At 49.9% G+C, this 24,671-nt stretch overlaps 1 protein-coding gene across 8 annotated transcripts in view; it reads left to right on the top strand.

Annotated features, from left to right (window-relative positions):
• Positions 1–24,671, top strand: part of FRMD4A (FERM domain containing 4A) — a 644,478-nt gene that overhangs the window by 477,161 nt on the left and 142,646 nt on the right. For all 8 annotated transcript variants that reach the window (XM_051820845.3, XM_008268104.5, XM_008268105.5 and 5 more), the window contains one exon: positions 21,241–21,335. In XM_051820845.3, the coding sequence (XP_051676805.1) occupies positions 21,241–21,335 (95 nt within the window). The remainder of the gene's footprint in view (positions 1–21,240; positions 21,336–24,671) is intronic.

A 24,671-nucleotide genomic window follows, 5' to 3' on the forward strand; every position in this document is an offset into this window, starting at 1 on the left:
GAAGAGTAAGTTCTGGACCCGTATCTGGAAGAGTCCTGGTTCCCAAGTGGAGACCTCCAGCAGCTGGTGGTGCCTCTGACACCTGCTGATAAAGAGGTGGTCTCTCACTTGGGGAAGCGCTTGAATTCAGTGGGAGTTGGGACCAGCAGATCAGGTGAGCTCATCCCAGGCTCCTGTCAAGAGTGACAAGGGTTTTGATGTGGGAACACCATTTGGGGCCAGGATGCGGGCTTCTTGAGCTACAGTCCTGTGTCCACCGTTCCTCACAGTCCTTTACCAATGCAGTTGCTTAACAGTGGACCAAGCTCCATGGAAACAAAGACGTTGCCATGCTGACCTCAGGAGGTTGTCATCCTTGAGAGGAAATGAACTTGGGCAATGTCGGGGGCAGAGTGCTCCAGGCCAGGCCTCCCGTAGCTCTGAGTTCCCCGCGGAGCTACAGGATCCGCTGGGGTCAGCACTAGAGATGAGCACGTGCAGCCAAGGCTGCTGCGTCTGTAGCAGGGGCTACCCACCGGGCTCTTGAATGAAAAGTATTTTGGGGAGCAGAGACAGCAGGAGGAACGGTAAGACCAAGGGAGCAGCTATGGAGCACTAGCACCCAGCGTTAGAGAGTAGAGTGCCCGGAAGCAGGCGGCAGCAGTGGGACCCCTGCTCACTCCCGCTGATGGGTGGGACCCACCTCCCATTCCCTAGGGTGTGCTTGGAGACCTGCCACAGAGGAAACACAGGTCAGGGCCGTTCCTGGCTCCCTGGCAGATGGCACCAGCACCTCCAGTCCGTGTCTCAGATCCAAAGGTGCTTGGCCCAGTTTGTTAGCTTTTGCTTTCTGGAACATGACTTCGTGTGCATTCCTTGCTTTCACCGTATCAGCCTGCAGGGGGCTATTTTGCTTTGCATGAATTGGGCCTGACTCCATATTTCTGACATGATTTGGCTTTCAAGAATCAAGACAGAAAGTCAGTGCCAGGCTGCCTAACAGTAGCCAACATGAACATGTGTTAAAAACTTATTAAAGGACCAGTGTTGTAGCATAGAGGAGGCTTGCAGCCTGAGGCTCAGGTGGGCGCAGGTTCAGGTTCCGGCTGCTCCACTTCTGATCCACCTCCCTGTTAATGTGCCTGGGAAAGCATCGGAGAATGGTCCAAGTGCTTGGGCCCCTGCACCCACGTGGGAGACTCAGAAAAAGCTCCTGGCTTCTAACTTTGGTCTGGCCCAGCTCTGGCTGCGACAGCCATATTAGGGAGTGAAACAGTGGGTGGAAGAATGGAATTCCTGGCTCCTGGCTTTGCCCTGGCCTGGCTGTGGTTGTTGGAGGCATTTGGGTAGTCAACCAAAGGAGAGAAAAAAACCTCTGTCTGTCTTTCTCTCTATCGTTCTGCCTTTCAAACAAATCTTGTATTTATTTGACAGGCAGAGATACAAGCAGAGAAAGCTCCCAGCCTCTGGTTCACTCTCTCTATAAATGCTCACTATAGCCAGTCCTACTGGGAGCCGGGAACCTGGTCCACATGGGTCGCAGGAACCCAGCCAGTCAAGTGATCACCACTGCCTCCCTGTGTTTGCATTAGTGGGAAGCTGGAGTCAGGAACTGGAGGAAGACATCAAACCCAAGCACTCTGATAAGAAACACAGTTATTTTAACCGATGTCTTAACTACTAGGCAAAACACCCACCCTCCCATAACTGTTTTTTTTTTAACTTTTATTTAATGAATATAAATTTCCAAAGTACAGCTTATAGATTACAATGGCTTCCCCCCCATACCATAACTGTTTTTTAATATAGAGATTTATTTATTTATTTGAAAATCAGAGTTACAGTGAGAGAGAGGGAGAGAGATGCCTTCCATCCACTGGCTCACTCCCCAGATGGCTACAACAGCTGGGGCTGGCCTAGGCCAAAGCCAGGAGCTAGGAGCTACATCTGGGTCTCCCACAATGGGTACAGTGGCCCGAAGTACTTGGGCCATCTTCTGCTGTTTTCCCAGGCATATCAATAGGGACCTAGACTGAAACTGGAGCAACCAGGACCCGAATAGGCACCCAAATATATGGATGTCAGCATTGCAGGCAGCATCTTTACTCGCTACACTGCAATGGAGCCCCCAGTCATATAACACTAATTACAGTACATTGTTCTACTGTTATATATACAGTGGATTGTTTATGCTTACATTTATTGTTGCTAATCTCTTACCGTGCCTAATTAATAAACTTCATCATAGGTCTGTGTGCAGAGGAGGAAACACAGTGTATACAGGCTCTGGGACAGCCTTTGGCATCCACTAGGGGGCTTGGAATGGACCCCCTGCAGATGGAGGGGGGACTGTGTGGCTGACCTCACCTCCTGACCCCTTTCTGTGGACTGATTCTTGCTCTTTATCCCTTTGTTTAAAACTATTTAAAATTCTGTAAGCTTCCTTGAAACCTTTCAGAAGAAGGGGGATGTAGGTAAATAGTAAGATACTATTTTTGATCAGAGAGTGAGGGTTTTGCAAGCACAGGTTTTCTCTGGACCCAGCAGTGGGTCTGTTTGCATCCCCTTCATTAGCATATCAGAAGGGAGGGAGCTGCTGTCCGGGAATTTTTCAGCCAAAAGTTGATCTTAGCCTCCTAGGAAGCCAGCACCTGGGGCAGCTGTTCAGTCCTCTCCTACCCCTGTGTGCCTTTTCCTCTGTATTGAAAATGACAGCAGCAGCAGAGCAAAATGTAGCCGGCTAGCAGGTTCCTGCCAGCAGCACGCAGGAGCGGTCCACAGCGGGCATCCACAGAGAAGGCACCGCGGGTGCATCCGAATGAAAACGCTGACAAACACTGAAAACCCACAGCTGCCTTTTCTGCCAGGCAGTGAAAGGAGTTTTAACCCTAAGGAGGCACTGGGCAGGGGTGCAGATGGGAGAAGGTGAATTTGTCTAGTGGACAGAGTGGGGCTTTCTGCGCAGGCGCTGGCCGTAAGGAGGTGGACTGTTTAGGGCCAGGCTGCTTAGGTCAGCCTAAGGCCAAGGGAAGCCGCTGGCTTTCTGTTCTCTTTCCAGCCCAAGAATGGTTTGTCCATGGTACTTGAGAGGAAGGATGATCGCTCCAAAGAAGATTTAGATTCTGATCAGAAAACGAGGCCTTTGTCAGAGCCATGAGGGGATAAGTGGTTTTTGTTATGGGGATTCAGTTACTGATCAAAGGAGAAAAGTGGATCTTTCTTTTAATAAGCACCTATTGGTTTTTTTTTTAACTTTTATTTAATGAATATAAATTTCCAAAGTACAGCTTATGGATTACAATGGCTTCCCCCCCATAACTTCCCTCCCACCCGCAACCGTCCCCTTTCTCTCTCCTTCTCCCCTTCCATTCACATCAAGATTCATTTTCATTTCTCTTATATACAGAAGATCAGTTCAGTATATATTAAGTAAAGATTTCAACAGTTTGCACCCACATAGAAACACAAAGTGAAAAATACTGTTTGAGTACTAGTTATAGCATTAAATCACAATGTACAGCACATTAAGGGCCAAGATCCTACATGAGGAGTAAGTGCACAGTGACTCCTGTTGTTGACTTAACAATTTGACACTCTTGTTTATGGCATCAGTAATCACCCTAGGCTCCAGTCATGAGTTGCCAAGGCTATGGAAGCCTTTTGAGTTCACCAACTCTTATATTTAGACAAGGTCATAGTCAAAGTGGAAGTTCTCTCCTCCCTTGAGAGAAAGGTACCTCCTTCTTTGAGATTCCATTGGGATCTCACTCGTGGAGATCTTTCATTTAGGTCCGGTCCCCCCCCCCCCCCCCCCCCCCCCCGCAGTGTCTTGGCTTTCCATGCCTGAAATACTCTCATGGGCTTTCTGGCTTTGGACCCGAGTGCCCTAAGGGCTGATTCTGAGGCCAGAGTAATAAGCACCTATTGTGTGCTGAGTACTTTGTAAACAATGATGGATTCCTGGCAACAGGTGGATACTATGGCCCCAGCTTTTCAAAGTGAAGGCCAAAGGTGAGCAGTTCATACATCAGAAAGAACTGGGAGGGGCCAGCGCTGTGGTGCAGTGAGTTAAACCCTTGATCTGCATCCCATATGGGCATTGGTTTGAATCCCAGCTGCTCCTCTTCCAATCCAGCTCTCTGCTGTGGCCTGGGATAGCAGTAGAAGATGGCCCAAGTCCTTGGGCTCCTGCACCCTTGTGGGAGACCTGGAAGAAGAAGCTCCTGGCTCCTGGCTTGGAATCAATGCAGCTTTGGCCATTTTGACCATCTGAAGATTGAACCAGCAGATGGAAGACCTTTCTCTCTCTCCCTGCTCTTTCTGTAACTCTGACTTTCAAATAAATAAATAACTCTTCAAAAAGAAAAAGAAAGAACTGGGATTCCAAGCCCTGGATTCTGATTGCAAACCCACCACCCACATCTCATGAACAGGGCAGCGACATTTTCAAAGAGATCCTGGTGCTCTATTGTATTTTAACCCCTCAAGACCTGTGACCCTAGGCACCAATGTGGTAGTAAGTAAGCCGCCTTATTAGAAGCTAGCCATATCCAAGGCAAAGGACAGCAGTTGGCCTGGGAGTCACTTGTTCAGGCCATTACACTAGGAAAGTAGCAAGCAACCAGTTTCTAAAAATGACCCTACCTTTACTCTTCTACTCTGCCCTGTTGCTATGCAGTCCTTTTGTTTATAAAATCCTAGGAGTTCCCAGCTACTGCTGACTACAAAATTGACAATCCAGGTCACCAAACCTCACCCAAAGCAGCACCAGACAGCTTATTTCAGAACTCCTGTTGTGCTAAGGTGACTCCGTTGTCTGCTCTGACAGCCATCCAGTTTCAGTCGGTCCTGGTCCCACGGGGCCCATCTCAGTGATCCTCGGTCTGCAGTGTGCTATTTGACCCTGGAGAACGAACTTCACCCCTGGGGAATGTGTGAGTGGTTTACATCTGGATTAGTATTGTATTACCCCCTGCAGGACTAGATAGAGCCATAACAGAGTATCCAGAACCAGCCTCCTTTTGAAGAAAATCAAAACAAATGGGGGTCGGCACTGCGGCTCAATAGGCTAATCCTCCGCCTAGTGGCGCCGGCACACCGGGTTCTAGTCCCAGTTGGGGCACCAGATTCTGTCCCAGTTGCCCCTCTTCCAGGCCAGCTCTCTGCTGTGGCCAGGGAGTGCAGTGGAGGATGGCCCAAGTGCTTGGGCCCTGCACCTGCCTGGGAGACCAGGAGAAGCACCTGGCTCCTGCCTTCGGATCAGCACGGTGCGCCGGCCACAGAGCGCCGGCCGTGGCGGCCATTGAAGGGTGAACCAACAGTAAAGGAAGACCTTTCTCTCTGTCTCTCTTTCACTGTCCACTCTGCCTGTCAAAAAAAAAAAAAAAAAAAACACAAATGGAAGGAGCCAGCGTTGTGATGTAGTGGGTAAACCCACTGCCTGCCATGCCTGCATTCCATATGGGCACAAGTTTGAGTCCCAGCTGCTGTGCTTCCAACCTGGCTCCCTGCCAGTGCATCCAGGAAGGGAGCGGAGGACAGCCCAACTACTTGGTCCCTGTCACCCATGTGGGAGATCTGGTTGGAGTTCCTGGCTCCTCGCTTCGGTCTGGTCTAGCCCCAGGCATTCAGAAGTGAGCCAGTGGTTGGAGGCTGTCTCTGTCTTTCTCTGCAGCTCTACCTTTCAACAAATAAATAAATAAATAAATTCAATATTTGAAAGAGTTACACCGAGAGAGAAGGAGAGGCACAGAGAGAGGTCTTCCGTCCGTTGATTCACTCCCCAGTTGGCCATAATGGCTGGGGCTGTGCCAATCCAAAGCCAGGAGCCAGGAGCTTCTTCTAGGTCTTCCACACAAGTGCAGGGGCCCAAAGGTTTGGGCCATCTTCCAATGCTTTCCCAGGCCACAGCAGAGAGCTGGATTGGAAGTGGAGCTGCCGGGACTCAAACCGGCGCCCGTATGGGATGCTGGCACTGCAGGCGGCGGCTTTACCCACTACGCCACAGCTCCAGCCCCTAAAATAAATCTTAAAAAAAAGGGGGGGGGGGAGCAGTTGGCAAGATGGCTGTGGAAGGTGAAGCTTAGAAAGACAAGAAGATGGAGCTTAACTTAGTATCCCCATAGTTGCTAGAAACGTCTCAGAATTTGGACCAGAGACCTGAGAGCCCTACCTGGCAGAGGCGAGTTGTGCACTGCCTTCCTCTCTGTTTTCCCCTCACCAAAACAGTTATTGCTTCATTAATGCAGGGAGGCTGCGTTCACAGTCCTAGTGACATTGCCTTGAGCAGGCTGCAGTCTGGGGGTTTACTGTGTTAATCAGGAGACCTCCCTAATGAACACCTGCCCACCGCCCAGAGTCCCCTGGGGTGATCCTGAATAAAGCAGGCTCCCCCAGCTGGCTAGAAGAGCCGGTTGCAATAATTATGTACGCCTGTCAGAGCCTTCCCAATGGGCAGCGTTCAAATGCGTGGAGGAGAAAGCCTCCCTGCTACACTGGTAGCAGCCCCAAGTTTCAGAACGCTGAGACCAGGCTGTGTCTTAGAAAAACACGGAAAAAAAGGACATGCATGGGGGAGGAAGAGGCCAAAGGAATATGAGTATAAAGAGGAAAGGGGAAGGAGAACAGCTGGGAAACAAAGCTGGCTGTGCCCAGGGAGTCCCCATCCCATGGTTCAATGGTGGAGTCTTGAGAGAGAGGAGTGGGGAAGGGATGGGGGATGGTTAGAGAGGCGGGAGGTGGTTGGGGGAGGAGGAGATAATACAGTGATGTAGGGTTGGGGATAGGGCCGTGGCACGTCCTTGCAACATAGCCTTGCAACATGTATTTCCCAGGCCTCTCACAGGGCCTGGAGGTGGAGGATCTGCTGAAACTCGGTGGCTCTTGCATCAGCCAAGTATGGGACATCTGGTCCCACCTCGCTCTGTCGCACCACAACTGCTACCTTGCAGTTCTGTGCCAGGCTCGGCCTCTCCCTCCTGCTGGAATAAGGATTAAACACTCCACCCTCAGCCCATTTTGCCAACAAGAAGCCTTCATTAAGGGGCAGGTGTTTGGCCGAGTGGTTAAGATGCCAACTAAAACACCTGCAACCCTGATTGGAGGGCCTGGGTTCGAGTCCCTGCTCCACTCTGCATTCCAGTTTCCTGCCAGTGCACCCTGGAAGGCAGCAGGCTCAGTGAGGAAGCAGGAAGGCTTCCGAGTCAAGAGACCTGGACTGGAATCACGGCTTCCTGATCTGTTAGGGGATCACCACCAAGGGTCTTCATTCCTCAGAGCGTCAACATCCGGTTGGGTTCCTGTCACCCATGTGCGAGAGCCAGATTGAGTTCTCAGCTCCTGGCTTTGACTTGACCCAGCCCTGGCCATTGCAAGTGTGGACCCGCTCTCTCTTTCTCTGTCTCTCTCTCTCTCTGTCTCTCAAAATAATTAATTTAATTAAATAAGAAAAGGAGAAACCTTTAAGAGGCACCTGCTATGTGTCAGGGACTACGTCGGGATGTAGAGCTACAACCACTAATAAAACGTGATCCACACCCACTGGGAACTTCCTCTCTGACAAAATCCTTGAGAAGAAAGCATCGCCCGTGCCCTGAGTGTTCCGACCTCAGAAGAGCCTGTCCGTGCCAGATCTGGACCCCGGTGTTTAATACAAAGCCTTGTCCAGGAGCTCTGCTGGACCCCATATGACTCTAGTCCATAACAATTGCTTCTGCACTTGAAAATTGCCACGAAAGCCGATTGGAAATATCACCAAGACAAAATAGTGTGCTAAGTGTGTGAGGTAGTGGATATGTTAATTAGCTTGATCTGGTGAGTCCACTGCGTGTACATGTCTCAGAACAGCACGTACTTGATAGATAGATAACGCTTTTTGTTAGTGAGAAAATGTTTTCAAAATATATAAATAAAATAAAGGGCTAAGCTTTGGAGTTAGCTCTAACTCAAGCCCTGATGGGCTCTGTGCCCTTTGCGGGAGTGCGTTCCTGGTCACACTGCAGTGGCCCTGAGTTCTGATCCTACAGAAGCGCACCCATCCAACCATTCCATTTCTGACTGTCAGTGCAGTGTTCGGTAAATAACGGGAGATCTCCCATGCTCATAGTGTACAGGAGGCTTTGGCCAGCTGTCGGCTGATGTAAGTGCTGTGAGCATGTCTATGGCAGACGAGGCTAAGCTGTGATGATTGGCAGGCTACCTGTATTCAGTGCACTTCAGCCTGCAATATCTCTAACAAAGCCCCACCCAAAGTCAAGGAGTGTGCATTTACCATTGCGAAGCCCCAGTTCCTCATGTACAAATCACAGCTGGGCTGTTTTGAATATGACCTGGGATGATACAAGTCAAGCTTGCAGCCCAGGATTGGGGTTGGGCGGGGGAGCAGGGCAGGTGCACAGAGACAGAGACTCTCGCCTAGTTTGCCTCAGGGACGGCCTTTGTCCTGCCTAGGCCCATTTTCTTTTATGTCCTTTTGTTTTTATTTTTATTTTTTTTCTTTCCAGCTTCAGGGCTTTGTGACCTGCCCAGCCTCTTCTGGACATGGAATAATAAGAGGGCAAAGGGCTTCTGTCCAGCACCTGGGTCCTGGCTCATCGGAAGCTGGTGGCTAAGGTGGCTCCCTGGTCCTGGGCCAGGCTTCTGGGCCTTAGATTTGGCCCCTGTACCTAAGTGGGTCAGGGAGATAGTCTGACCCCTGGTGTTTTCCAGGTGGCCCAACCTCACCGGTGTGGCAGGTGCATCTGGCTGGTTAGTTCCCTCCTCTGTCAAATGGAAGTGATCTTGGAGGGGGGTCTGCTTCCTAGTGCACTCAGGCAGGCAGCAAAGGCGGGGACAGTCGCTTTCCTCACTGCAAGGTCACTGTGCGTGCTGGGCCCCCCATGTCTGCAGCCAGTGTGGGCTGTGACCTACAGCTGTGTTCACTCCAAGCTGTAGGCGACAGGTTCACCTCCTGTCCACTGACAGACCAGTCTGGCCTTGAAAGGGGCCTCTGGGATGGAGAAGTGCTCTCTCAAGCAGGACCTGTGTGCTGCCAGGTAGACAGACAGACAGACGAGGACAGACGGAGTTCTCTGGTCCTCCCTAGCCAGGAGCAGGGGCCCCATTGTTCTCCAGCTCAGCCTGCTTAAAGGGAGCAGCCTCTCCTTTTGTCCCCAGCCGCAGCTGTGCCGGGAGAGGACAGGAAGGAAATCAGCCTCCCCAGCTAATCAGTGCAGAGCCCAGAGGGTACCAGGGCCCGGAGACCTGGGAGACCTGCTGTCCTCCCGCACAGCAGTGACCTCATACCTCCCCTTCCACCACCGCCCCCCTCCCCCAGGAGGAAGCAGCCAATGAGCACTCGCCTAGCTCCTTGCGGAGCCCCCAGGGGGAGGGGGAGGGACACAACAGCAGGCAGGACTTCAAAGGGGCAGCAGCCTGCACTGGCATCATTTATTCAAAGCTGCCTTCTCACCACAAATGGCACCCCCCACCCCACCCCCACCCCCAGCCAGGCTCCCCACATCCCTTTAGGTTTTCTGGAAAGTTAACCCTAGCCCCTCCTACTCGGAAAGCTGGGGGAGCCTGGCCACGTTTTCTGCATGCTCCCAGGACCCGATGCTTCCTGCTGTCTTCAAAGCTGCAGCTACCCTCAAAAGACGGGGATCACCCAGCCCTTGGGAGCCAGGGTCCCTGGCAAAGCTGCTGGGCACCGAGCGGTGGCTGTCTCCGTGCCATCAGCAGGCATGGCCCGGTCCGTCTCCTAGCAGCCCCGTGGTCACTGTCTGGAACAGCCTTGGAGGAGAGGGAGAGCTGACCGGCCGGTCTTCAGACTTAGCTGTGTTTCCTCCCAGAGCAGAGAAGGGAGCTGTTGGATGGCTCTTGTTTGATATTTGCTTTTATTGTTTTTAATGCAATTAACTGGGAAGAGGCAATGCCTTTGATTTAGAGTCTGTGAGATGCCCCGGGAGAGCACCGGGTGGGGGGGGGGGGACTGAGTCCCCTGCGGAGTGCCCCAGGGTCAGCTCCTGGGCACAGGCTCTTGTGCCTTCCCCCCAGGGGAACCCGCTCCTCTCAGTGCCAGCAGGTGTTAAGTCTCCTCCTCCACCAGGGACTGTACCCCGGGCACTTTGGGGAGCAGGCATGCCATCTCTGGGTTTCCCTCAGAGGCTGTGCGGGAGTCCTCTTGGCTGTCACAACAAACTCGGTGGCTGAAACAGCAGAAACGTGGAGTCCCGGGGCTGGCTCGGGGGGACAGTCGGCTGCTCGCTCATCTGGCGTCTGGTGGCTGCCGGCTGTCCCTGGACGGTGTCTTCCTTGTGCAGCCTCTGCCTCTGCCTTCACCTTCTGCTCTCCTGTGTCTCTGTCTCAAACGTCTGCTCACCTCCTCTTTTCAAAAATATTGCATTTATTTGGTTTTTGAGATAACAGTGTAAGTTTACATTATAGTCAGTGGTTTATTGGCTCCACTAAATAAAGAGTTCAATTTAAAAAAAAAAAAAGTAAAAAGAACAAAGTCCAGCAGGCAAGTAGGCATGTGCTATACACAATAATCAAATGAAAAGATGTTCAACTTCACTCATTAACGTACATTTTTAAAATAGTCACAAACTCAGCAGAATTATAGTCGTATATAATTCCTATCCATTTGCTGGACAAGGAGTTAAAACACTGTTTGGCAAAACACTGTATTTGCAGCAAAACTGATAGTCACAGGCATTTCTTTTCTTTTTTTTTTTAATTTTAGCTCCCACGTTGAAGGGGGAACATGCAGTATTTGTCTTTCTGTGTCTGGTTTATTTCAGTCAACGTGATGTCCTCCACTTCAACCATGTGCTGCAAATGGTAGAATTTCATTCCTTTTTATAGCTGAATAATATTCCGTTGTGTTTATATACCACATTTTAAAAAAGATATATTCATTTATTTGAAAGGCAGAGAGAGAGAGAGAGAATCTTCCATCTGCAGGTTTACTACCCAAATGGCTGCTATGGCCAGGGCTGAGCCAGACCAAAGCCAAGTGCCTGGAACTTCATCCACGTCTCCGATGTGGGTGGCAGGGGCTTGAGCACTTGGGCCATCTCCCATTGCTCTCCCAAGTGTAGTTGTAGGGAGCTGGATCTGAAGCAGAGCAGCTAGGACTCGAACTGGTGCTGGATGGGATGCCAGCATTGCGGGCAACCCCTCAACCTGCAGGCAACATTTTCTTCTTTTTTAAAGATTTATTTATTTGAAACTCAGAGTTACACAGAGAGAGGAAAGGCAGAGAGAGAGAGAGAGAGAGGTCTTCCAATCCACCAATCTGAAACCAGGAGCCAGGAGCTTCTTCCAGGTCTCCCACGTGGGTGCAGGGACCCAAGGACTTGGGCCATCTTCTACTGCTTTCCCAGGCCATTGCAGAGAGCTGGATCAGAAGTGGTCAACATTTTCTTTATCCATTCATTTGATGAAGGGCATCTTGGTTGATGATGTATTTCGACTATTGTGAACAGTGCTGCTTGTGTTTTTTTTTGTTTGTTTGTTTTGTTTTGTTTTGTTTTGTTTTGTTTTTGGACAGGCAGAGTGGACAGTGAGAGAGACAAAGGTCTTCCTTTACTGTTGGTTCACCCTTCAATGGCTGCTGCGGCTGGCACGCTGCAGCTGGCGCACCACGCTGATCTGAAGCCAGGAGCCAGGTGCTTCTCCTGTTCTCCCATGTGGGTGCAGAGCCCAAGGACTTGGGCCATCCTACTCTGTACTCCCGGGCCACAGCAGAGAGCTGGCCTGGAAGAGGGGCAACCGGGACAGAATCCGGTGCCCCGACCGGGACTAGAACCTGGTGTGCCGGCGCCGCAAGGCGGAGGATTAGCCTATTGAGCCGCGGTGCCAGCCAGTGCTGCTTTTTTATAAGGAGATGTGTGATACATTTTAGGTCCCTTGGACAACTTAGGGTATTTTCCTCCTCTTAAGAACCTTGATCACAGCTCTGATAATCTAAGCTGAAATCCACACATTCCAGGTAGTGGCATGTAGAAACCTTTTTTGGGGGCCACCATTCAGCCCATTTCAGGGTACACAGATGTCACACAAAGCTCACCACTACATGAGATCTCACCTCAAGGGAGAATATGGTGCTTGTGGTAAATGCTGTAGGAACTCAGAGAAGGCAGAGAGCATCGGTAGGTGAGGTGGTCAGGGAGGGCTTCATGGAGGAAGAGAGCTTTGGGCAGAATAACATTTAAATAGGAAGGGGGAGGAGAGAGGATGGGTCCACAGCAGGTGTTTTCTTTAGTTCAACAAAAAGATATTGAGCGGAAATTATTTTTTTCCTAGGGAATTGGGCCAAGATGACGTCGGATGGGTAAACGGGGTAGCTTCAAAGAGTGAATACTTGTCAGGTGTGGTTCGAACCTGTACCATTTAGAAGGTTTGGGGTTTTTTGTTGTAGTTGTTGGTAATGATATGTGAGTGAGGTGATGGAGAACTGAGATAGCAATGGACACGTACAACGCTCACCACATGCCAGGCGCTGTTGTAATTACGTCAGGTAGATATCGCTCATTCATTGAATTCTCGCAGCAGCCCTGTGACGTGGGCAGAGTCACTATCCCCATTCTGCATCTGAGAAAACGGGGGCGCAAAAGCTCCCCCAGTTGTCAAGGGTGGTGTAAGACAGTTGGAGTGTGGTGACTGATGAGATTTAAGCGATCGGGGCGAGATGAGTCGGTTGTAGAGGTTTTTTGTAACAAGCGAATAAGACCTCTGGGGAGGCTGGGCAGTCTGAGGGAAGGGGGAAATTAAATTTAGTAACACAAAGGATGGTATTTTAGGATTTCCATTTCTTCAACTCTAGCGCACTGTTTGACAGCTGACAGCTGAGGCCCCGAGGGTTTATATGATTTGCCCAAGACCATCTGTGTGGGATAAGCACGCATCACCTTTAAAGTCGTGGTCTACGGGTGGGTATGTGGCTTAGTGGTTAAGTTGCCCACGTTCTACATCAGAGAACCTTGGTTCAAGTCCCTACTCTGGCTCCTGACCCCAGCTTCTGTGAATGCAGACTCAGGAGGCAATGATGATGGCTCAAGTAATTGAGTCCTTAACCCCCGCCCCCACAGGAGCCCCCCACTGGATTGAATTTCCGGATCCTGGCTTTGGCCCCCACCCAGCCTCAACCATTGTGAACATGTAGGGGAGTGAACAAGCTGATGGGAGCCCACGGTCTCTCTGATTTCCAAATTTTAAAAAAATGTATAAAGACAGTTGTGTTATGTAAATGAAAGCAAATATATTCTGTGAAAAATTGCTAAGTTCCTGGGGTCAGCATTGTGGCACAGTGGGTCAGGCCACTGCCTGTGATGCCGACATTCCATGTGGGGCCCATTCAGGTCGCAGCTGCTCCACGTGCGGTCCAGCTCCTTGCTAATGTGCCTGGGAAGGCAACAGAAGATGAACCAAGTGCTTGGGCCCCTCGCACCCATGGGAAGAGCCAGGTGGAGTTCTTGGCTGCTGGTTTTGACCTGGCCCAGCCCCAACCCCGGCCATTTCTATCATTTGCTGAGTGAACCAGCAGATGGAGGATCTCTGTCTCACGCTGTCTGTCTCTCCCTCTCTCCCTGTAACTCGACCTTTCAAATAAATAAATAAGTCTTTAAAAGACCTTGGAGCAGTGCCACCTGATTCCTGGAAGGATTTGTCTTGTGGCCAGAGACAGCCCTGCCCACGTGCTCTGTGCTATTCCATTCATCACAGTCAGTAGAAGACAGGCCAAGCAGTGGCCGGGGCCTGATACAGAACCAGCTTCCCACTGGACTGGTCTAGGGTCCTTAGGAATTCAGATCTGGGTAGTGGAGCAACTAAGACACAGAGCTGCTCTCCCTTCCTCCTTAGAGCACATGGCTGCAGCCCAGGTCTCTAAGCTCCTTTCTCCTTGGAAAGGCCATCTTGTCAGCACCGGGAGTGGCTCCACCAAGCAGTGCATTCTTCAGGGAGATTGCATTTGCCAGATGTAAAGAGAAATGCATGCTTAGAAGGCCATGCAAAGAGAATCTGAGACAGAAAAGAGAGAGAGAGAGAGAAGCGACTGCATGAACAGCGTTAATGACTGGCTTGAGGGGATTGTCTAAGTGCAGTGCCCTCGTAGGGCCAGGATGGCCCAGGACCCAGAAGAGGCTGTTTCTAACCCAAGACGCACAGGACTTGCCTCGTTCACGTCTCCATGTAGGCTCCTGCCCCGTTCCTGGCCTTTAGGACTTGATGAGGCTACAGGCTGCCTTTCTGGCCCCGCTCCCAGTCCGATCCCTGCAAAGCTGCACAGATGTGTACGGCACAAGTAATAGGCAAATTGTAATCAGCAGAATTCGCCTGTAAACATCCCTTTAAAGTACATAATAGCAGAAAGCTTTCTGCTTACCCAGCGACTTTCCTCTAAAGGAGCTGAAGAGACTTTGGGAACGGTGTAGCTCATTAATCACCACCACGTCAAGGTGGGATGTTGTCTCAGATCAGAAGGCGCGATGCTGATGCCTAAACCGCAGCCATTCCGCGACCCACAGCTCCAGCTCCTGAGGCCCTCAGGGTGGGCGGGCGGTGCTGTGGTGACTCCCCTGGACGTTCAGCGGCTTCGGCAAGGTTCGCTGCGTGGCCCCTGGTGCTGGGTGGAAGCTCTCGCCCCACGGATGGGCAGCCCTCAGTGGGGTTTTTGAACAATGTGTGGCTTTTAAAGGCCGTTAAGATCCAGGACTAGCGCCCTGAACGCTTCTGGGATCTGGTACCTTCCTCCTCGGCTGCTTTTATTTCTCCATTTGTAAATTGTTCGAGTGATCCCTGTGGGCTTTTCTTTTCTTGAGAGTCGGCGCCTGTGATCTATATTAACTGCTGTATGCAGCTGAATTTTTAAGCAACAGGTTCACGTCCAAATAGGTGCAGTCCTTGAAAAAGAGTTCACTTGAGAGGAGAATGTTTATTTTCCTGTTACTGCTACCACTCAGAGCCTTTTAGGTGCCCTTAATTAGAAATTCCTGGGGGCCGGCGCTGTGGCATAGCAGGTAAAGCTGCCGCCTGCGGATCCAGCATCCCATATGGGCGCCGGTTCTAGTCCTGGCTGCTCCTCTTGCAGTCCAGCTCTCTGCTATGGCCTGGGAAAGCAGTAGAAGATGGTCCAAGCCCTTGGGCTTCTGCACCCGCGTGGGAGACCTGGAATAAACTCCTGGCTCCTGGCTTTGGATTGGCCCAGCTCCAGCTGTTGTAGCCATTTTGGGGAGTGAAGCAGCAGATGGAAGATCTCTCTGCTTCTTCCTCTGCCTGACCTTCTCTCTGTCTCTCCCTCTCTCTCTCTTTGTAACTCTGCCTCAAAAATAAATAAATAAATCTTTGGAATTTCTCCTGCTTCTTATTCTTTATTCTGGACAGGGTGTGGTGACGGGCTAATTCAGAGGGCCACATTACCACAGAGGAACCCAAAGCCAGTCTTACACAGCTCTCCAGGCGGCATCTGTTACTCTGCAGAATTCTTCAGTATGTGCAGCCAGGCTCACAATCCTGATTTTTTTTCACCATTAACCAAATCCAACATACTGACGGATAACTGTGTCAAACAAGTGTGCTGGTTTCAGTTGGGTAGTGATCTTCATCTAGTCAGTGCCTTCTCATGTGATCTTTTTTTAAACAGATTTATTTATTTAATTGAAAGGCAGAGTGACACAGTGAGACAAAGAGACAGGTAGATCAGTCTCTTTTTTTTTTTTTTAAAGATTTTATTTGTTTACTTGAAAGTCAGAGTTACAGAGAGACAAAGGCAGAGAGAGAGAGAGAGAGAGAGAGAAAGAGAAATAGAAAGAAGAGAAAGAGAGGTCTTCCATCTGCTGGTTCACTCCCAGAGGGCCGCAACAGCCAGAGCTACGCCGATCTGAAGCCAAGAGCCAGGAGCTTCTTCCGGGTCTCGCACAGGGATGCAAGGGCCCAAGGACTTGAACCATCTTGTACTGCTTTCCCCGGCCACAGCAGAGAGCTGGATTGGAAGTGGAACAGCCGGGACTCGAACCGGCGCCCATATGGGATGCTGGTGCTGTAGGCAGTGGCTTCATCTGATACACCACAGCCCTGGTCCCAGACAGTCTTCCATCTATTGGTCTACTTCCCAAGTAGCCACAACAGCCAGGAACTCCAACTTATCTCCCGGATAGGTGGCACGTGCCCTAGCATGTGGGCCATATTTCGTTGCCTTCCCACACTCATTAGCAGGAAGCTGGATCAGAAATGGAGCAGCTGGGACTGGAACTGGCACTCCAGTATGGGATGCTGGTGCTGTAAGCTGCGGCTTACCCTGCTGCTGAGTCATATTGGTCCCTGTGGCCACATAATCCTTGACCTCTTACCCAGGAAACAGAATGACTAGAGGGGGGATCCCAGAGAGGGCTCAACACAGGTGAGTTTCGAAGCCAACCAGACCTATTTTTCCCTATTTTCCTGTTTTTAAACTGGAGTAAATTATACATACCATAAAATTTAACATTTTAGTGTACAATTCAGTGGTATTAACTACATTTATCATTACGTACCCATCACTATCAATTCCAAAACTTTTCATCATCCCACACAGAATTCTGCCACTGTCAGCCGTGATTTCCCATCCTCTCCTTCCCCCAGTGCCGCCTCTGCCCTCCCGTCTATGAATTTGCCTAGTCTGGGTACTTCTTTTAAGTGGGATCGTACAATATTTGTCTATCTGTGTCTGGTTTCTCTCACTTAACATAATGTCTTCAGGTGTTCATCCATGTTGTCTCATGTGTCAGAATTTTATCCCTTTTAAAAAAAAGAAATCTCTCCCCTTGTGTAAGGTTGAAGGATAGTCCATGTGTGTATCCAGAACACATTTTGAATCCTACTTGGCTGTGCATCTGAAGACAGCTCGCCTGATACCGCAGGTCTCAGAGTCTTCTTCAGCGGGGGAATGATAATCTGTATTGTACATGGTAATGGGGTAACTGAGAAAGGCCTCAGTGAGTTCTTAAAAGATATGGAATTAGGGGGCAGGCACTGTGGTGTAGCAGGTAGAGCCGCTGCCTGCAGGGCCAGCATGCCATAGAGGTGCTGGATCAGGTCCCGGCTGCTCCACTTCCTGTCCAGCTCTCTGCTGTGGCCTGGGAAAGCAGTGGAAGATGGCCCAAGTCCTTGGGCCCCTGCACTCATGTGGGAAGACCTGGAGAATGCTCCTGGCTCCTGGCTCTGGATCAGCTTAGCTCCGGCCGATGGAGCCAACTGGGGAGTGAACCAGTGGATGGAAGACCTCTCTCTCTCTCTCTCTCTCTCTCTCTCTCTGTCTCTCCTTCTCTCGCTGTGTAACTCTGACTTTCAAATTAAATAAATAAATCTTAAAAAAAAAAAAAAGGTATGGAATTAGAAGGAGAGAGAAATACACTGTGATCAGCTGGCGTAGCCCTGTGCCTGGAAACTTCTGCCTTGTAAGGCTTTAACTGAGTAGGGGGCCCAAATACTCAATGCCTCTTGGCTGAGATCACATTTGCTTCTTCTCTACCGGCCCCCTCCCATGGACCACCTTCCATTCACTCCCCCCCCCCCTTCTTTCTGATTGAGAATCACATGTACCAGCCCTGGAGGCATTCTTTCTCTTCCTGGGTGAATTCATATGTCTCTGATCAAGTTCACCGAGATACTGGCTTTAAAGTTTAACTCTCAGAGAGCAGGCGCCTTCTTTCTGTCATTTCCACGTTTAGGCCATATCTTTTGCTCTAATCTCTAAGACCCCACGGTACTTACCGTCCATACCTCATTCTGTAAAACCAAATCAACCCAGATCGTCACTCCTCTCTCCTCATTCAGCAGACTCTGGTTCAAGTGACGTTTGACGATGGGGAAAAAAAAAAGGCAGATCTATTCTGAGGACAAGCCTTGTCACTAAGGGAGGATGCTTTTATGAATCGGACAACCCGAATGTTCCAGTAAATAGCGTGCATCTGAGGAATACCGTGCGACCCTGGAGAGGATGGCAGTCATTTGCAAGGAAACATTGTAGTGCATTGCCATTTTCCCAGCAGCCACAGCACCTCGTAGTCCCTACTGGAAGGGTAAAGGCTATGTGACTGGGCAGCGAGATCCCTCGTGGGAATGGAGGTGGCATGGGCAGCACAGCGGGCAGCAGCCAGTCGTGAACATGGCATTGCCTTCAAGAGCTCCCACCCTGCCTTCTGCTTAGTAACCCATCAGTGATGTGACATGTGCCATGCACAGGTCACCCCACTGTGTTCCCCCTGGGGTAGCACATGTCCTGTGCATGAAGGAAGGAGCTGACATAAAACCTTGAATTCCCTGTTCGTTACGCCTTTTTTTTTTTTTTCTTTGTGAACATACAGTGTGAATGGAGTGACAGAATGTGAGATGGTGTTGAGGTATCAGGATGGAGCCTCCTGTTGATTTCTGTCTCTGGGGAGGAAGTCCCAGCCCGGGTTCACAACCCACTCATTAGCGAGAATGGTTTTCACCGGTGAGCCGAGGGTCACCGAGGCCACGCCCATGTGCCCAGGAGCAAAGGGGAAGCCTCTGCTTTGACGTTTTAACCAGGACTCCAGTTCATACTTTGTGGCCCTGAAAAATGGGAAAGGTCCTGATTGGCAGGTGCTGTGTCTTGCCCATTTTTGGAGTCCCTGCAGCATTTACCTGGTTGCCTGGACATAGCAGACCCTCCCTAAGTAACTAATGTTGAATTATAGGTCTGCTCAGGCTGCCATGGCAAAATACCATAGCCTGAGCGGTTGAGACAACCCACGTTTATTTATTTTCTCATGGTTCCAGAGGCTGGATGTCTGAGATCAGGGTGCCAGTGGGATCAGGTGGGGGTTCTCTTCCTGGTTCGTGGCGAGACACCTCACCGTGCCCTCATGTGGCGCAGAAAGAAGAAACGCCCTCAGATGTGTCTTCTTAAAAGGCACTAATACCATCCTGGGGACCCCAGCCTTATGACCGCATGTAGCCCTAATTGTTTCCCAAAGCCTCATTTCCAAAATACCATGAAGGGTTAGGGCTTCCTCTTACACGAATTCTCATGAATTTTGGGAAGACATAATTCAGTCCCCAACAGCACCCAAAAAGTGAAATCAGACTGTTAGATCTTTAGCCACTCTCCCAACAGAGCAATGCAGAACTGACAAGATAGGAGTACACTTAGGAAAGTGGAATATAATGTGCATGAATGTACATACGCACACATGTGCAGTACACACATGCACACGCATGCACACACATGCACACACATGTTCACACACATATTTTCTCTTCTGGAACCTTTGTTTTTTCTTTGAGCTTGGAGATGTCTGATGAGCGTGCTTGACCCTGAGCGGTGATGGTAGAGAAGAGGCCGTGTGTGTTCATGTGCTTGACCTGGAGTCCAATTTAGAAATAGCCGCTCCCTGTTAGCTCTGCATCCCTAAGCAAAGCACCTTTCCCCTTCCTGCTCTCGGAACCTGGTGTTCTGTGGTCATTTCAACAGTGACAGAGCGAGGTGGGTAACGTCCAGACGGTACTCATGAACAGCTTGTGATGCTTTTCTTCCCCGAGTCCTAGTGCACATATTTAGATTGTCAGGGAAGGATATTTAGATTGCAAGGAAGAGTGTACAAGAAAACATAATTAGACAAAGACTGTTCTTTTAAAAGGCAAAAGGAGGGGCTGGTGTTGTGGCACAGTGGGTTAAGCCGCCACCTCCCACACTGGCATCCCATGTGGCTGCTAGTTCATATCCTGGCCTCCACTTCCCATCCAGCTCGCTGCTAATGGGCCTGGGAAGGCAGTGGAGGATGGCGCAAGTGTTTGGGTCCCTATCACCCATGCGGGAGACCAGGATGGAGTTCTTGGCACCTGGTTTCAGCTTGGCCAGCCCTTGCTGTTGTGGTCATCTGGGGAGTGAATCAGCAGATGAGAAGATCTGCCCCTCCCTCCATCAGTCACTCTGACAGTCAAATAAATAAATATTTTTTAAAAGGCAAGAGAAGGGTAAATTTTTAATTTATACAACTTAAGCATTATTCCAGGCCATTTGACCTTAATTTGAATATTTCTTTAAGGAAGATACTTTTATTGTTTATATTTAAAAATTATGGGGGTAGTATTTGGGATAGTGGTTAAGACTACACCCCTATATCAGAGTGCCTGGGTTTGAATCCCAGCTTTGCTCCTGATTCCAGCTTCTTGCTAATGCACACACTGGGAGGCAGCAGGTGATGGCTAAAGTACGTAGGTCACTGCTGTCCACATGGGAGATCTAGATTGAGCTCCTGGCTCCTGACTTCAGCCTGGCCCAGCACTGGCTGTTGCCAAAATTTGGATAGTGAATCGGTAGAGCAAAATCAATCTTTGTCTCTGCCTTTCAAATAAAGTAAGTAAGTAACTAGATTTTAAAAAATAACATTATAGGAACGTAGAGTGGTTGGGGACAGATGGCCAGGATTCAAATCCCAGTCTCAGCACTTACTGAGTCCCTGGGGACTTCCTTCCTCCTTGTACGGATTAATAGCAGGACCCTTCATAGCGTTGTGAAGAGGATTCGAGACTGCTATTTGTAAGTTGCTCAGAGCAGTGCCTGCCACTGTATGGATGCTTCTTGACTTCCAATAGGGTTCCGTCCTGAGAAAGTTAGAAAATGTCACAAATGGCAAATGCATTTCCTCCACACCACACACTGAACATTGTTTCTGTGCATAGTCTGCCTTCGCTTTGTTCCCTGAACACTCATATTAGCCTACAGCGGGGCAAAATCATCTCACCCAAAGCCCATTTTACAAGGCGGAATTGAATCTCTCGTGTTACGTATTGACTGCTGTCCTGAACATGATGAGCCAGGACAGGCGCTGTCGTATGCTTTTGCACCATTGTGAAGTTGAGAAATCATAAGTTTGGGATCATCTGTGTAACAGACTTTGTTAGATAGATGACGCTTTTTCAAAAAGTTAAGTAGGTGACGCTTTTTCAAAAAGTCAGTTCAGCAAAAAGTAGAGGGATGGGGAAGCCCTGGATTTGACAGCCCTGCCAGAGAGCAAGTACCGATTGTCGATAGAAGAAAACTGCTAGGAAGCAGGGCAGAAAGAAGGTTCATCTGTCAGTGATCCTTCCCTTGGCTCTTTGTTCAGCCGTGTTCTGATCACCTACTTCTTGGGGTTTAATAAAAATCGTTTGCGTTGATACACTTGCGCTCTGAGACAGTCCATCCGTTGGAAAACTTGTAGGAACCTGAGACTGCATGTTTAGGACAAGTCATGTCTCACCACCTACCTCTTTTCCATTGTCTTCTTCCCCCAGCCCAAGCTTTTGGCCAAGGAGCTTCTTGACCTCGTGGCGTCTCACTTCAATCTGAAGGAAAAGGAATACTTTGGAATAGCGTTCACCGACGAGACGTAAGTGATACCTTGGGCCCCCGGACCCTGAAGGGAAAGTGCAGGACCTGGATTTGGGCTGTCTCAGCTGCCAGCAGTGAACTCAGCTGCAGGCCACTTGGGTCCTGTGTCCTGGGGTCAGGCCAAGTTCATTATCTGAATTTCAATGGCCTTGTGATCATGCCTGGAACAGCCAAAGGATATAATTAAGGATGATGCTAATATTATGAAATTATAAGGTGAACTGGTTCTTATAATCAAGCAGGTTCGTGTTTAGAACAAACCTTTTTTTTTTTTTTTTCAAACAAGTAGGTTTCTATGGGTTTGTTTTCTATTAACATTAAGTGAAAACTTCTGGAAATTCAACATCTCTTCCCCAGTGTTGGAATAACAATAACAGGAAGTGAATTTGATGATAAAATTCAAAAATGAGAAGTGTCTGGGCAGTTTTCATTGTCTGAGCTGAAACTGTGTAAAAAGCGAAACTCATCTGATGAAAAGCATATTTGCTTTTAGCCGTCTTTCAGTTTGCCTCCATAGAGGTCTGGTTTTGCAGTGCACGGAAGGAAAATAGTAAAATGTCAGTGTTTTTCTTAGTAGACTGTTAACAAAGCAGTGTAGCAGAAACCCACACAGTCGCCCTCAGTATCTGCCACGCGTTGGCTCCTGGACCCCGCAGTCCCGCGTCTGAGGATGTCTGACTCCCCTCATATAAAGGGCACAGTATTTGCATGCGACTCCCACTCATCCTCATCCTCTCTCCGTTACTTAAAATACCTCAGACAGTGATAACGCCGTGCAAATAGTAACAGCGGACCATTTAGCGATAATGACAAGAGAGAACTGGCTATACGTGCTCAGTACCGAGGCGGTTTTCTCTGAATGTTGTGGATCTGAGGTTGATCGAATCCTTGAATGCAGAACCCTAGCGTAGGAAGAGCAGACTGTATACGCATGCGCCCTCCCTGCCCCCTTCCCGCCTCTGAAACCGGAGTCTGGAGGGGAGTCCCTAAGGGTGTAATCGTTCAGGGTCAGGCTTGTGGCTGGGGAACCCACGCCTGCAGAATCAGGGGGCGCCGTCGCCACGCGATGGCTCTGAAGCAGGAGCAAACCAGCATCTGTGCTGGTCATAGACGCACTCAGCCTGGGGAGCCCCAAATGGACACGGTGGTCGTTTGATTTATTACCCAAATGAAGGCACTGTGAATAAAAGGGGATGTAATTAGGGCTGTCGTGGGCCGACTGGAACATATGGTCACCCTATAAATTAGTGACATCTCAGGCAGCAGTGTGCTCAGGAGCAAGCTGTGGGAACAAAGCCACATCTTCCTCAAGAAAAGCTGCGTGAGGCAGGCAGGTGTTGTGGCATAGCGGGTAAAGCGACCATCTGTGACCCTGGCATCCCATATGGGTGCTGGTTCGTGTCCTGGCTGCTCCACATCCGATCCATCTCCCTGCTAAAGGCCTGGGAAAAGCAGTGGATGATGGCCCACGCTTTTGGAACCCTGCCACCCACGTGGGAGACCTGGAAGAAGCTCCTGGCTCCTGGCTTGGCCTGGCCCAGCTCTGGCCATCGCATCCATTTGGGAGGGAGTGAACTAGCGGACGTCTCTCTGTCTCTCTCTATAACCCTGACTTTCAAGTAAATAAATAGATCTTAAAAAAGAAGAAGAAAAGAAAAGAATAAAGCCAAGAAGAGCAAGGCCAGCCCTGGTCCTGGGGCCTGCAGGGACCTGAACAGGAAGAAGAAGGTTGGGCAGGCAGGCAGGGTCTGGTTGCCCCGGCCCAGAGGAACTGCTTGCCTGCAGGTGGCGCTGAGTAAGCACAGCTGTGAGGGCATGGGGGAAATGAGCCAGTGCCGTAGTTAAAAACAAAACAAAACAAAACAAAAACCACAAAACTTTTACACAAATACACATCTAGAGCGATCTCTTCCAAGAAGGCAATTTTTTCTACCCTTTATCTAGAGAATTACCCGTAAGCCCCTTAAACTGTTCGTCACTGTTTTTTCACTAATTAGAAGGAAACCATACGTTCCAGTTCATCATATCCCCATTGTTCGCATTTCCCAAAGAAATTTACTTGACGACAAGATCCTGCCGACTCCAGATGAGTCCCAGTTAGACTTCCTTTTTGAATCAGTGAGAATCAAAGAATGAACATGTCATCCTGAGCCAAAGAGGAAGAAGCCTGGCTGCTGAATGTTGCGTAGACAGCTGCTGCAGCAGGGCCCAGGGGAGCAGGCCATGGGGTAGAAGGTCACACTGCTCCCAGAGGAATGAAGCGCACCGGAAGTCACACAGCACCCGAGGGAGAAGCGCCCGACGGCGTCCAAGCTCATACGGCTCAGCCTCAGATGCTGCACCTGTGCTCTCCTGGTTCTCTGCCGACCTGGAAAGTGTGTGTGTGTGTGTGTGTGTCCCCTCCAGCAGAGGAGCTGACAGCTCCGAGGCTCTGAGCGACGGTGAGGGAGAAGACACGAGCCATGCTCCCTGCGTGTCTAGAGGACGTACAGTCACTTCCCATCACCTTCCCTGGAGTCTGGGTGCATGGGCTTCTCCAGCAACGGCAGGAGCAGCAGGCAGCCGGCAGGGGAGCAGTGGAGAAGGGCCGGGCTGGCCAGCGGTTCCTGAGAAGGAGCTGACAGATGTGCCTGATGCCCCAGGGGAAGAGGGCAAGTGTCCAGGCCCAGAGGAACTCATAACCGACACCTCCAGGGGACGCAGATAAGAACAGAATCACAGGAGGCAGAGGGAGGCCAGGACCCAGAGGCAGTGGTCTGGACCAGGGACTTCTATGTTGGGAAGCAAAGTGTTAGCAGTAGAGTATGTACCCCAGCCCTCCCGCTCTGTGCCCCAGGACACCGACACAAGATAACACCAATCACTGTGTTTTCAAATTGTGTGTGTGTGACTTATGTACAAGCTATTAAAAAAAAAAAAAAGCAGTGGAAGCTTCTCCCTGTGTATAGCCTGTGGTATGCCGCACGTGCGTGCCTTTTTCCTAAATCAAACACCCAGGAAAAGCTTGTACACCATAAAAGAGCACACGCATGCAAAAGTGTCTTAGCAGCCCCAGCATGCCAGGTAGCAGAATTTCTAAGAGTGAAATACATGACTCTTGGATCAGAGTCTGCACCATTCTTTCAGTATGAACTGCCATAGATAGGCTATGGCATTAAGATGGGACCTGAGAAAAGATTCATAAAATAGAGTGTGGACAGGTGGACAGGAAATTGTAACTTTCTCTCCCCCATGTAACTCCTTCTCTCCTGCCCAGTTTGTGTGCGTAAATAGAGTGTCTGGATTCAGAAGCAAAGATTTATGCCCAAGAATGTTGCAGCATTAATATTAGTGC

This window comes from Oryctolagus cuniculus, chromosome 13, assembly GCF_051225735.1.
Source record: "Oryctolagus cuniculus isolate XC-2025 breed Fujian yellow rabbit chromosome 13, ASM5122573v1, whole genome shotgun sequence".
Taxonomy (NCBI): domain Eukaryota; kingdom Metazoa; phylum Chordata; class Mammalia; order Lagomorpha; family Leporidae; genus Oryctolagus; species Oryctolagus cuniculus.